The sequence below is a fragment of the Arachis duranensis genome, chromosome 10 (genome assembly GCF_000817695.3).
Source record: "Arachis duranensis cultivar V14167 chromosome 10, aradu.V14167.gnm2.J7QH, whole genome shotgun sequence".
In the NCBI taxonomy this organism is placed as follows: Eukaryota; Viridiplantae; Streptophyta; class Magnoliopsida; order Fabales; family Fabaceae; genus Arachis; species Arachis duranensis.
The window spans coordinates 62784855-62800034 of NC_029781.3; the positions used below are offsets into that span (position 1 = coordinate 62784855).

At 38.3% G+C, this 15180-nt stretch overlaps 1 protein-coding gene across 1 annotated transcript; it reads left to right on the forward strand.

The window, feature by feature from the left end:
* Window positions 1-623: 623 nt before the first annotated feature.
* LOC127742948 (uncharacterized) lies at window positions 624-12729 on the forward strand. Its single transcript, XM_052255629.1, has 10 exons — window positions 624-737; window positions 819-873; window positions 8745-9031; window positions 9232-9355; window positions 9404-10174; window positions 10286-11020; window positions 11120-11460; window positions 11590-11724; window positions 11874-12047; window positions 12280-12729. The coding sequence occupies exons 1-10, from the start codon at window positions 624-626 to the stop codon at window positions 12727-12729; spliced, it is 3186 nt and encodes a 1061-aa protein (XP_052111589.1).
* The last annotated feature ends 2451 nt before the right edge of the window (window positions 12730-15180 follow it).

Below are 15180 nucleotides of genomic sequence, written 5' to 3' on the forward strand. Positions count from 1 at the left end.
CCAGCCTTGACTTTGCAGGCAGAGTCAGGAGCTCGTTATTTTGTATCTTTGACTCTCTGTTCCTGTTTTGGGTTATTTTACACTTGACAGCTGTAGCTTTCTTAGCACACAAGTTAACTCGTTTCTCGAGCGATGCGCTTTTATTTTTGCAATTTTTATTTCCTCTATTCTTCAAGGCTCCTAGCATATTATAATTCTTCTGCTATTATATATTTACATTTTATTTTAGAGGTCGTAATATCACACCACCTCTGCTTTACGACTTAAGCATAAAGCTCTGGGTGGTAGGGTGTTACATTATGGTATCACAGTAGTTCATTCCTATAGAGCCTGAAAGACGGTCTGATTGTACTTCTGTGCATTCTCTGTATATGTGTTTCTGTGCTATTAGGATATCTGATTGATATATATGGCATAAACGTTTGTGAGCATGCATTTGGAACTTAAAGCATTAGACCTGCGATATTGAGACTGATCAACTTAATATCACTTGTTTGGTGTATATAGGGACCAGATGTCAACTCGTGGATGCGGTCGCGGGCGAGGTAGAGGTAGAACAGGCACCATTACTTCTGCCCCTATAGGGACTGACCCAGTAGATTTTATGGCTGCCTCTGGGAAATATGGTTGCAGCTATGCAGGCAACAGCCGATGCACTAGGTAATAAGATAAACCAGGGTAATCATTGGAGCAATAATAATGAGGACGGTCCTATGACACTTGCTACATTTCTGAAAGTTTGCCCGCCGACTTTTAGGGGAACCTCAAATCCCACTGACGCAAATAATTGGATTCAGGCTATGGAACGGCCATTGTAGGCCCAACAGGTTCCTGAAGAGCAATGGGTTGAGTTTGGAACTTATCAGTTGCAAGGTGAAGCTCAGTATTGGTGGCAGGGAACACGACGTATCCTGTAGCTTGATGGTGCTGCGATTCCTTGGGAGGTTTTCCGGACAGAATTCTATAAGAAATACTTTCCTAATTCAGCCAGAAATGCTAAGGAACTTGAATTAATGCAGTTAAAACAGGGACAGATGACTGTTGTTGAGTGATAAACCACTATTTTATGGTTTATCTTGCATTCAATTGAGTGGATTTTATTAATCTTTCATACACTTATTCATATGATTTGCATGAGTTTACGTTTTCCTTCCTGATTTTGTGCTATGATTGAAAATATGCTTCTTTGGCCTTAAATTTCCTATGTTTAATCCTCTCTTATTACCATTTGATGCCGTGATATGTGTGTTAAGTGTTTTCAGGGATTACAGGGTAGGAATGGCTCAGAGGATGGAAAGGAAGTATGCAAAAGTGGAAGTAATACAAGAAACTGAAGGAATTGCCAAAGCTGTCAGCCTGACCTCTTCACACTCAAACGATCATAACTTGAGCTACAGAGATCCAAATAAGGCGGTTCTAGTTGCGTTGGAAAGCTAACGTCTGGGGCTTTGATTTAACATTTAATTTGCCATAGTGGCCGTACAGCTAGGCGACGCGAACGCGTGCTCTACGCAGAGGCATCGCAGTGACAAAAAACCAGTGTGGCAGATTTCATAACCAGCGAATTCTGGGCTGTTTTTGACCCAGTTCTCGGCCCAGAAAACACATATTAGAGGCTATAAAGTGGGGGAATGCATCCATTCATAGGGGAACAAAATACAACATACATTCATACATAGTTTTAGGATCTAGATGTAGTTTTTAGAGAGAGAGGTTCTCTCCTCTCTCTTAGGATTAGGATTAGGATTTATCTTATTGGGATTATTTCTTCATCACAGGTTCAATGTTCCTTTTATTTATTTTCTCAATTTGACTTATGAATTTTTCCCATGTTGGATGTGATTTCTTTTGTTGATAATTGAGGTATTTCAGACATATGATTTTTATTTAGTTTCTTATATTCTTGGCTTTGGTTGATTGATTGGTAACTCTTGAGTTATCAAAACTCATCGTGGTTGATAATTGTATCTTTGCTGATTGATTTAGATTCCTATAACTCTAGTCTTTCCTCAGGAGTTGACTAGGACTTTAGATGTTAGATTGATTAGTCCACTTGACTTACCTTCATAGTTAGAGGTTGACTTAATGGGAGCAAAAATATAATTCTCATCACCATTGATAAGGATAACTAGGATAGAACTTCCAGTTTTTATATCTTTCAAAGGGTTTTATTAGTTATTAATTTATTAATTTTTTCAATTCATTTTTCTTGTTCAAAACCTTTTTAAAACCCAAAAATACTGTTTTCCATAATCAATAATAAAACACACCTCCCTGCAATTCCTTGAGAAGATGACCCGAGGTTTGAATACTTCGGTTTATAAATTTTATTGGGTTTGTTACTTGTGACATCCAAAACGTTTGTACAAAAGGATTTTTTGTTGGTTTAGAAGCTATACTTACAACGCGATTATATTTTTATATTTCTTTACCGATAGAGAATCCGATCGTCAAAATGGCGCCGTTGCCGGGGAATTGCAAACGTGTGCCTTATTATTGGTTATTGTAAATATTTTTCAAAAAAAAATTCAGATTTTTATTTTAAAATTTTTATCTTATCTTATCTTAGTTTTAAATTTCCAAAATCAAATTTTTTTTCAAAAATCATATCTTTTTCAAAATCTTATCTTATCTTTTTCAAAATCTTATCTTATCTTTTTTTCAAAAATCATATCTTTTTCAGAATACTTTCTTTTTGTTAGTTTTTGTTTTTATTTTCTCCTACTACTATGAACTCTCACCCCTTTGGCTATGAGTCTGGTTACAATTATGTTGCAGGAAGAAGAGATTACAATGAGAACATGCATCAAGGATGGAACAATCAAAGATAGGAGGAGCCACAAGGATTTGATCAACCCTCATGGCAACAACCACCTCCAATGGACTATCAACAACCGTTTCGTGATGCATATCAAGGCAACAGCTATGGTGAGCACTCTTTTGATTATCAACAACCACCACCATATGACTATGAACTCCCTCCTCAACATGACTTTGGACCACCATACTCACAAGTCCCTTCCCACCATTCAACTCCATATGACCCTAACCCTTAGTCACCACACTAACCACCATATGAACCATATCCAGAACCACCACCTCAATATTTACCATCTCCATATCCTTATCAAAAAGAACCACCTTCGTATTATGAACCTATTTTCCAAAAAAATTAACCCTCCTATCCACCCCAAACCTCCATGGAGAGCACACTTACCTCTCTCATTGGTCTCACCTCTACACTCCAAAATCTTATATCCTGCATAGACCAACCCTCCTCCTCCAAAGTTCAACCCTCAAGCTCCAGTGCACTTCCACCTCAACCACAGAATGATCTTTCCATCCCATCACCACCATCCATGGAAGAGCACCCACATCCATCAATCCAAGAGCAACATGATCATGATGCTATTGACATGGAACAAGAGAGAAGGGATCATCTTCGTGACTCTATACTTCATAAGGAGCTAGAGGAGGCACTAAAAGTGAAGGTAGAAGAGACCTTTGCAGATGAAGGAGTAGTTGAAGGGTGTTGTCCTAGAAAAAAAACCATCAAGGAGGAGTACAATTTTATACTTAAACAACTGGATCAAGCGATAAATTGATTACCTTCCCGACGTTCGGACATTCAAGGAACCCCCATGGCTTCATATGGAGAATCTACTGAAGAACGTGGCATGATGGAGAAGTTAGAAACTCTGGTGGATAGTGAGCAACACACTTTTGTATTGGAACAATTGGAAGAAGCTACACCTGCCATTGAAGAGGAAGAAGTGGTTGAAGACTTAGGAGATGCTGACCCTCCATGGGAAAGTCAAGTTATAGAGCCTCTTTCAAAGACGTTTGAAACTGATATTGAGGAAGGTGTACAACCTCCAAGGCATCTCATGATTGAAGACTTTGAAAGGGATGATCAAGAGATGGATTCGATCATTGATAAATTCTTATCTACATTTGAATCCTCTCCCATTGGACTTGACACGGAGATGAAGGAAGAGGAAGCACAACCTCCTATGCCCTTGGTGAGTAATGAAGAAGAGATTGAATTGGAAGAAATCTACCAAGAGGAGGAGGCTGATATTAAAGAAGATTGCAAAGAGGTGGAAGCTGTCAGAGAAGAGCACAAGGGAGTGGAGCTTGCAAGTCCATTCGGAACACCTCTCCCAAGGCCATTACTGTCCAACACAACATTCAAGTGGGTAAAATACCTATCCCTAACCTTTAATTTCTCACTTGAATATGGGCTACTTGAGACAGATGGTCAACTTAGAGCCCTGTGTGGCATTAATAGTAAGAGGAAGATGATAAGTGGTAAGAGTTGATAGGCAAGGTTCATTAAGGTTCCGCATTCCACACTGGAATACAAGTGTTGGTGCAGAGCTCAATTGAATGGGTCGAGGATGTTGTTTGATCGCTGCAGTGAGAATTTAGATTGCATGCCACCCAGATGGAATCATGATGATCTACACAAAGACATGTGCAAAAGCAAGGTTTGGGACCCCGGAATTCATTCCAACAATCAACACTCATGGGGCCTTGTCACTTGCTTTAACTTGCTTGAAGGCTTTCTGCGCCTAGTTTGGGATCCCAGAGGATATTGGATTTGCAAACATTGGTGGAGATTCCTGGATGAGTTCAAGCACAAGCCACCATAACAAAGGACTCGCCAAACGTCCAACTTAAGGACTTTAACCAAAAGTGCTAGGTGGGAGACAACCCACCATAGTATGATCGTCCCTTTTTTAGTTTTAATTTTAGTTTGTTTTGTTTGTTTTTGAGTTTTGATTGAACCTGGAATCATGCATAACATTCATATTAGCATTGCATTATGCATTTTGCATATTTAAAAAAAAATGCACGCGACGCGATAGCATCGCTGACGCGTCCGCATCAAATGTGCGTTGGGAAGAAAATAAGATTGAACAGAGAGTCACGCTAAAGTGTGGCTGGAGGCGTGCCTTTGGCACAATTTGACCCACGCGACCGCGTCGTTGACGCGTCCGCGTCATGTGAAAAAAATGCCTCCCATGCGTCCACGTCACCCACGCGAACGTGTGGCCCTGTAAAATCGACGTAAACGGGTGTATGGCAGCAAGTTGTGATGGAGTGGGGCTGGAATGGTGCTGGAAGTACAAACCCCATCACACGAACGCGTCGCCCACGCGTCCGCGTCACTTACAAATCATGCCAACCGCGCGAACGCGTGCTCCATGCGTCCGCGTCACCTGCGCCGCACAGCTTATCCAAATCACCGCCAACTATCTTATCTTTTCTTTCCCAAATCTAAATCTTTTCTTTCCCTTCTTTTTCTTTTTCTTTCTTTTTCTTTTAATTAGTGTTGGAAATTTATTTGGGTCATTATTTTCTATACTTTGCTTGTAAATTGTTAAGGAATTGTTTAACAATTATATATATTATTTTTATAGAGTTGCTTGCATGTTCAATTTAATACTTTCTATACCTTATTTACCATGCATGCTAAGTGTTTGTGAAAGAGCCCGTATGGCATTGTGCACTATTTTCAGATTTCTTTTAATCTACTACTCTAAATGCTTGCATTTCACAAAAACCTTTTTTATATTTTATTAATTTAATATAATTGTTATTACAAACACATTGTTAGTTTGAAAGACTTGGTAATCTAACTTGGACATTGAATGCTTGATCTATGCTACTCATGCCTTTGCCGGCATGCCAATAAATACCTTGCATTTAACTGTCATCACGTGCACTTGCTATGTTTCCATTGATGACTTTTCACATGTAGTCATGACCATGTGTTAACGTCATTCTTCTTTATTGTGCATTGATTACCATCTTTCCCATTCTCTTCCTTACTCTAACCCTTAGCTTTAAAAGTTACTTTCTTTTTCCCCTTTTCAGGATGGCCACCAAGAAGGATAGAAAGAAAGCTACTCCCAAACCACCGGCAAGGAAAGGAACAAAAAGAGCACCAATTGAGGAACCACAACCCCATCCACTTGCACATCTTAGCATGCACCGAGGACGGTGCAATCTTTAAGTGTGGAGAGGTCGATACCGACTTCCAGGGGTTAGTTACCTTCTTTTCAACACCAATACTCTATTTTCTTTGTTTGTTCATTGTTGCATTTGGATATTTGATTGCATGTTTATTTGATTTTATGCATATTCTACTTAGTTGAAAAATAATAAGTTTCTTCTAAAGACCCTATTTTTGAAAAATTTCACTAATTTAAAATCAAAATTTTTTGTGTTAAATTTGTTTGAAGTTGTATTTGGAACATAGTTTTTGAGCCAAAGAACACACAACCTGTGAGATTTTGAGCCTATTTATATGGTTACATTATTTAACCATAATTTTTTATTCTTGTATGTTTTCTTCTCTATAATTGCAATCTTTGCTTTGTTCCATTATATATATCCATTATTTAGTGTATTTACATGCTTGCATATGATTGAGGCCATCATTTGATTATTAGCTCACTTATCCCAAATAGCCTACCCTTTCAATCACCTTTGTTAGCCCCCTTGAGCCTTTTTGACCCCCTCTTCTGTTTTATAACCACATTACTAGCCTTAAGCAGAAAAATAAATTAAAAATCCCAAGTTGAATCCTTGGTAAGCTTAAGATAGATATTGTGTATAATTTAAGTATGGAAAATTTTATGGGAACATGGGATGATAGGAAAAAAGGGAATTAAATTGATTAAGTTATTTCACCCCAATGCAAAATAAAAAGAACCAATGCACATGGGACAAAATTCAAAAATAAATTTGGTGCATGAGCATGTAATACAAAAGTGGGAAAACTTGGGTAGCTTGGTAAAGAACTTTGAAATTATATAAAGTGTGTATGTTAGGTGAGATCTTAGACTAATCAAGGATTCACTTTGTTAGCTCACTTAGCCTTATATATACATCCTTACCTTTACCTCAGCCCCATTACAACCTTGAAAAGACCTCATGATGTTTGCATTGGTATGCTAAATATTTATTGATTGGTTAGATGAAGAATAAAGTTTAGAAAACATGATTAGAGAAGAGTAGAGTGAATTACCCTATACACTTGAGAGACTAGAGTGATATACACTACCAGTAAGGGTTCAATGCTTGATTCTATGTTCCCTGCTTTCATGAGCTATCTTCTTACAAGTTTACTTGTCTTTTATTGTGTAATTTAAATTAGTGGAATTTGATTCATATTTGTCTTGGAGAACTTATTTACTTTTAACTAAGTAGGTAGTAACATTTTACATGTAGTTGCATTCACATAGATAGGTTGCATTGCATACTCTCTATCATTCCTCTTCACTCCTTTATAGTTTCTCTTGAGTTTAGCATGAGGACATGCTAATGTTTAAGTATGGGGAGATTGATAAACCACTATTTTACAGTTTATCTTGTGTTCAATTGAGTGGATTTTATCAATCTTTCATACACTTATTCATATGATTTGCATGAGTTTACGTTTTCCTTCCTAATTTTGTGCGATGATTGAAAACGTGCTTCTTTGGCCTTAAATTTCCTATGTTTAATCCTCTCTTATTACCATTCAATGCCGTGATATGTGTGTTAAGTGTTTTCAAGGATTACATGGCAGGAATGGCTCAGAGGATGGAAAGGAAGCATGCAAAAGTGGAAGTAATACAAGAAACTGAAGGAATTGCCAAAGCTGTCAGCCTGACCTCTTCGCACTCAAACGGTCATAACTTGAGCTACAGAGGTCCAAATGTGGCGGTTTCAGTTGTGTTGGAAAGCTAACGTCCAGGGCTTCGATTTGAAAAATAATTTATCATAGTGGCCATACAGATAGGCGACGCGAATGCGTGCTCCACGTGGACGCGTCGCAGTGACAAAAAACCAGCATGGCAGATTTCAAAACCAGCGAATTCTGGGCTGTTTTTGACCCAGCTCTTGGCCCAGAAAAAACATATTAGAGGTTATAAAGTGGGGGAATGCATCCATTCATAGGCGAACAAAATACAACATACATTCATACATAGTTTTAGGATCTAGATGTAGTTTTTAGAGAGAGAGGTTCTCTCCTCTCTCTTAGGATTAGGATTAGGATTTATCTTATTGGGATTATTTCTTCATCACAGGTTCAATGTTCCTTTTATTTATTTTCTCAATTTGACTTATGAATTTTTCCCATGTTAGATGTGATTTCTTTTATTGATAATTGAGGTATTTCAGACATATGATTTTTATTTAGTTTCTTATATTCTTGGCTTTGGTTGATTGATTGGTAACTCTTGAGTTATCAAAACTCATCGTGGTTGATAATTGTATCTTTGCTGATTGATTTAGATTCCTATAACTCTAGTCTTTCCTCAGGAGTTGACTAGGACTTTAGATGTTAGATTGATTAGTCCACTTGACTTACCTTCATAGTTAGAGGTTGACTTAATGGGAGCAAAAATATAATTCTCATCACCATTGATAAGGATAACTAGGATAGAACTTCCAGTTTTTATATCTTTCAAAGGGTTTTATTAGTTATTAATTTATTAATTTTTTCAATTCATTTTTCTTGTTCAAAACCTTTTTAAAACCCAAAAATACTGTTTTCCATAATCAATAATAAAACACACCTCCCTGCAATTCCTTGAGAAGATGACCCGAGGTTTGAATACTTCGGTTTATAAATTTTATTGGGTTTGTTACTTGTGACATCCAAAACGTTTGTACAAAAGGATTTTTTGTTGGTTTAGAGGCTATACTTACAACGCGATTATATTTTTATATTTCTTTACGGATAGAGAATCCGATCGTCACTGAGTATACTTGCCAGTTTGAGGAGTTATGTCGCTTTTCTCGTATCTGTCAAGGTGTGCCTGAAGATTTTGCTGAATGGAAGTGTATTAAATATGAGGGAGGTCGTTGGAGTGATATTCTGAGCTTCGTTGCCCCAATGGAGATCAGAGTGTTTTCTGAATTGGTGAATAAGAGTAGGGTGGCTGAAGAGTGTGTGAGAAAGGCGGCAGCAGAAAAAGGAAGTTTGAGGGTGCCTTTTCAGAGGCCTCAAGGAGGAACTTTTCTCCGAGAGGTAAGTATTTCAAGCGTGGATGCTTTGTTCCATAGCAGACTCAGGGCCAGGGTAATTACAGAAGGCCGAATACTAATGTCAATCAGGGAAGAAGGTTTGGGAAGCAGCCACATCAGGATCTAAATTGTCAGAGGTGCGGAAAGTATCACCCTGGAGTTCCGTGCAAGTTAGGACTTGGAGTATGCTATTCCTGTGGATAGCCCGGGCATATAGCCACTAATTGTCTGGAGAAAAAGAAGTATGAGACTGGTAGGGTGCAACAGCCAGGGAGAGTATACACCACTTCTAGCATAGGTGCTGAGGGATCTGAGACACTGATTAGAGGTAATTATGAAATGGCTGATAAAATCTTAAATGCTTTATTTGTTTCAGGAGCAACTCATTCATTTATTGCATTTGAAAAGGCCAATGAATTAGGATTGAGAATGGTGGTTTTAGGTTATGATTTGAAAGTATATAATGCTACTCATGAAGCTATGGTGACTAGGATAGGATGTCCACCAGTTCCCTTTCGAGTGCAACAGCGTGAATTTGTACATGATTTGATTTGTTTGCTTATGACTGGTCTTGTTCTCATCTTGGAATTGGATTGGTTATTCAAGAATCATGTTTTGCTTGATTGTTCTGAGAAGTCAGTACAATCTATGTCAGAAGGGTCAAAAGCACCGGTTGTGGTGAATAGTTACTATTTGAATTCTATGATAGTAAACTATTCTAGAACTCAATGTCAGGGTATTATGTTATTAACTATGGGAGTATCAGGTGATGATCAGAGTTTAGAGCAGATTCCGATTGTATGTGAATTTTTAGATGTGTTTTCGGATGATATTAATGAATTTCCACCTAACCGGGAAGTGAAATTTGCAATTGAGTTGGTGCCTGGAGCCAGTCTGATTTCGATTACTCCTTATAGAATGTCACCTTTAGAAATGGCTGAACTGAAAGCTCAGCTGAAAGATCTATTGGGTAAGCATTTTATCCGACCAAGTGTTTCTCCATGGGGAGCGCCAGTGTTACTGGTAAAGAAGAAGGATGGGAGTATACGGTTGTGTGTTGATTATCGGCAATTGAATAAGATCACTGTGAAGAATAAATATCTGTTGCCTAGAATTGATGATCTAATGGATCAGTTACAAGGTGCCGGTGTGTTTTCTAAGATTGACCTATGATCCGGTTATCATCAGATAAGGGTTAGAGATGAGGATATTCCGAAAACTGCATTCAAAACCTGTTATGGTCATTATGAGTATACAGTGATGTCTTTCGGGTTAACTAATGCCCCGGCCATATTTATGGATTATATGAACAGGATTTTCCGACCGTATCTAGACAAGTTTGTTATTGTCTTCATTGATGATATTCTTGTTTATTCTAAGATTGAAGAGGAGCATGCTGATCACTTGCAAACTGTGATACAAATTTTGAGAGACAGAAAGTTATTTGCTAAGTTATCTAAATGTGAGTTTTGGAAGAGTGAGTTAAAGTTTCTTGGCCACGTGGTGAGTAAGCAGGGAATAGCTGTGGATCCTGTTAAGGTAAAAGCAGTGATGAATTGGGAGCGACCAACTTCAGTGACAGAGATCAGGAGCTTCCTAGGTTTGGCGGGGTATTATCAGAGATTCATTAAGGAATTTTCACAGCTCGCCTTACCTTTAACTAAATTGACTAGGAAGGATACGCCTTTTGTCTGGACTCCAACGTGTGAAGAGAGTTTCCAAACATTGAAGCACAGGTTGACTACTGCACCTGTGTTGGTACTGCCTGAACCAAGTGAGCCGTTTGAAGTGTACTATGATGCATCGCTGAAGGGTTTGGGGTGCGTTCTACTGCAGCACCAGAATGTTGTAGCATACGCCTCACGTCAATTAAGACTGCATGAAATGAACGATCCGACACATGATTTGGAACTTGTTGCTATTGTGTTTGCTTTAAAGATTTGGAGGCATTATCTTTATGGCGTTAAGTTTCATATTTTCTCTGACCATAAGAGTTTGAAGTATCTTTTTTAGCAGAAAGAGTTGAATATGCATCAGAGGAGGTGGATGGCGCTTCTGAAAGATTATGATTTTGAATTGAATTATCATCCAGGAAAAGCAAACGTTGTGGCGGACGCCTTGAGTCGGAAGTCTTTATATGCAGCTTGGATGATGCTACAGGAAGAAGAGTTACTAAGAGCATTTCAAGGTTTGAATTTGGGAATTAGAGAAGAATTTGGAATTTTGTGTTTGAGTCATTTGCAGATTTCAAGTGATTTTAAGTCAGAACTTCTGAAGGCTCATCAAGACAGTGAAGCGTTACGTAAGGTATTACCAACAGTTGAACAGGGAAAACAGTGGAGAGTGTCAGAAGGACAGGATGGTTTGTGGAAGTTCAAGAACCGGATTATTGTGCCAGATATTGGGGACCTACGACAGAGTATCTTGAAGGAGGCTCATAAGAGCGGGTTTTCAATTCATCCAGGGAGTACTAAAATGTATCAGGATCTGAAAGCGATGTTCTAGTGGCCAGGTATGAAGAATGATGTGGCATTGCATGTATCTAAATGTTTAACGTGTTAGAAAGTTAAGATTGAGTATCAGAGACCATCAGAGATCCTTCAGCCTTTGGAGATTCCACAATGGAAATGGGAGAGCATCGCAATGAATTTTGTGATAGGTTTGCCTAGAACCCGGTCTGGTTGTGACACTATTTGGGTGGTTGTGGATCGACTGACGGATCGACTGACAAAATCAGCTCATTTTCTTCCTATCCGAATAAGTTGTACAATGGAAGAATTAGCTCGAATGTATAATAAAGAGATTGTCAGGTTGCATGGCGTGCCTTTTACCATTATATCTAACAGGGATCCTCGCTTTACATCAAGATTCTGGGGAGCTTTTCAGTGTGCATTTGGGACTCAGTTAAGTTAGAGTACTGCGTATCATCCTCAGACATATGGTCAGTCAGAGAGAACTATTCAGACCTTGGAGGATATGCTAAGGGCTTGTGTTTTGGACCAGCTAGCAAGCTGGGATCGGTATATGCCATTAATAGAATTTGATTATAATAATAGCTATCATGCGAGCATTGGAATGGCTCCATATGAGGCTTTGTATGGCAGGAAATGTCAATCTTCGTTGTGTTGGTATGAAACTGGAGAAAAGAGTCTATTAGGGCCTAAGATGATAGCTGAGACGACTGAGTAGATAAAGAAGATTCGTAGTCAAATGCTTATAGCCTAAAGCCACCAAAAGAGCTATGCTGACCAGAGGCGAAAGCCTTTGGAATTCGAAGAAAGAGAACATGTCTTTCTGAAGTTTACACCAACCACTGGAGTGGGAAGAGCTATTAAGACTAAGAAACTGAATCCCCATTATATTGGGCCGTTTGAGATCCTGAAGAGAATTGGACCAGTGGCTTATAGAATTGCCTTACCACCATATCTTTCAAATTTGCACGACATGTTTCATGTATCACAGCTTCGGAAGTATACTCCTGAAACAAGACATGTTCTGGAACCAGAACCAATCCAAGTAAGAGAAGATCTAACACTTCCAGTAATTCCAGTGAAAATTGATAATACTAACATTAAACGATTACGCGGAAAGGAAGTATCATTGGTAAAAATAGCTTGGAGTCGAGCTGGTATCGAGGAACATACCTGGGAGCTCGAATCAGATATGCGAAAAGACTACCCACATCTCTTTTCAGGTAACTGAATTTGAATTTTGAGGACAAAATTATTTATTAGGTGGGTAGGATGTAAACCCCGGTTAAATTAGTAGATAATTAGTCAATAAATTAGTTTTTAATAAGAAATATTAGAAACATGAATATTATATCAAATTAGGATAGAGCTCATCGAAACAAGAATTTTGACACTAATTTCGAAGAAAACGGTCCAAAATTAGACCGAATAGACCGAACCAGTTGAACTGGACCCGAACCGGGCTGTCGGTCCAACCGGACCAACCCTTTTAAGTGGGCCCAAAGCCTTTCTTCCCCTTCATTTTAGTAGAAGCAGAAGTTTCAGCACAAAGGGGAGGGAAGAACGAAAACTTCACCGAACCCTTACGGCAATCTTTCGTACGCCGTAACTTCTCCATCCGAGCTCCAATTACCGCACCGTTTGCGGCCACACGTTCACCGCGTCGAGCTCTACATTTCTACTGGAACAATTTCACTGGTAACTTGTTTAATCACTCTCAGCCTTCTTTTCCCCCAATTTTCAAATTTTTAATGAGAAGGTTGAATTTCTTTGATTTCTGATGTTTTAGGATCCAATTAGCTTGAGAAAAACGTTCACTCTTGCTTTTGTGAAGTTTGGGTAAGGTGAGGATACGCTAATTTTATTTTAATTTCATTAAATTTGAGCTTTGAGTATTACATTGGATATATATGTGTTATGAATGTGTATTAGGTTGTGAATAAATAATTGGAGCTTGAAATTGTGAATATTGGAACTTGGAGGAAGCAGATTAGTTGAGGTTTTGAGGGCTGTGTTCTTTTAGAAAAATTGTCTTGGTATAATACTTGGGAATCAGCTAAGATATGGTTTAGGTTTCTTACATTTAATATATGATGTTCTGTAAAAACTTAGGCTAGATGACCATAGGATAGGTTGGATTGCATGTGTATATTTAATGCTTAGTATCCTGTTGCTGAACATAGTTGGTTTGGTGCTTGTTGGTTAACTGGTGATTTGGTGAATTATTGATTTGAGGTATAACTATTGTGGAGGTTGTTGTGATAATGAGGTATTTTGTGTTAAAAGCCTAAGATTTGTGAACTATGATTCTTAGTTGAATTTTAGTTGTTGGATTTAAATATTGTATGAGTATAATTGTTGATTTGAGGTAGATTTATTGTGGTGATTGTTATGATGATGAGGAAGGGTATGTTGAATTGAAAAGAATGCAGGTTTGGACCCGAAAAGGGTGGCAAAGTCCTTATGATGATGACTGAGATGCGATTGAGAATGATGTGGATGTTGATGAAATATAATTGATTTATTTATATGGTTTATGAATTTGAAAGATCTGAGATACGAGATTCCCTGGATTAAGTGTCGTGGCTTGCCACCACGTGTACCAGGTTGAAAACTCATTACTCTGTTGATCCTACGACGTAAGTGTGACCGGGCACTATATAAATTCCCGGGAATGTTACCCTCATTGAGCAATATTGATTATTTGAGAAAAAGCTATGCATAGACTCTTGGGGATGCACGTCGGGGGACAGTCTAAGTACAATTCAAACTTGTCGGGTTGGCTGGATAACCGACAGATGAGCCTCATCAGCCATAGGACAGGCATGCATCATATGCATATTACTTGAACTACTTGCTTGTGATTTAATTGGGTGTTCTTAAATGTATTTGCCATGCTAAATGTATATTTGTTACCTACAGTATTTGTAACCTTCCTGTACTTGCCTTTATCTGTTTATTTGTCTGTGAAATATTGATGGAGATGGAGGTATGGAGGAATGGCAGTATGAGATTTAGGTTTAAGGTTAAGTTAAGTCAGGTTTACATATTCTTACGAAACCACCTTTTATGGCTTCTGTTTAATACTTCAAGCTCTATAATCTATGTGTCGGCATTCTAGGATTGTCTTTGGCATTCCCAGGACCTTATATATTATGTGTGTGGCACCTTTACCATACTGAGAACCTCTGGTTCTCATTCCATACTATATTGTTGTTTTTCAGATGCAGGTCGAGAGGCATCTCGTTAGGCGTCTGGACTCTTGAAGTGGAATGGTTACTGGTTGTTATACTACATATATATATATATATTTTTTTTATCCTCCTAAAGGTGTATAGAGAGGCAGGATTTTGTTTATGTACATTTGGGTTTTGGATATGTATATATATGTATATATGTGTGCATATTCTCCGGCCAGTCTTGACTTCGCAGGCTGAGTCAGGAGCTCGTTATTTTGTATCTTTGACTCTCTATTCCTATTTTGGGTTATTTTACACTTGACAATTGTAGCTTTCTTAGCACGCAAGTTAACTCATTTCTCGAGCGCTGCGCTTTTACTTTCGCGATTTTTATTTCCTCTATTCTTCAAGGCTCCTAGCATATTATAATTCTTCTGCTATTATATATTTACATTTTATTTTAGAGGTCATAATACCACACCACCTCTGCTTTATGACTTAAG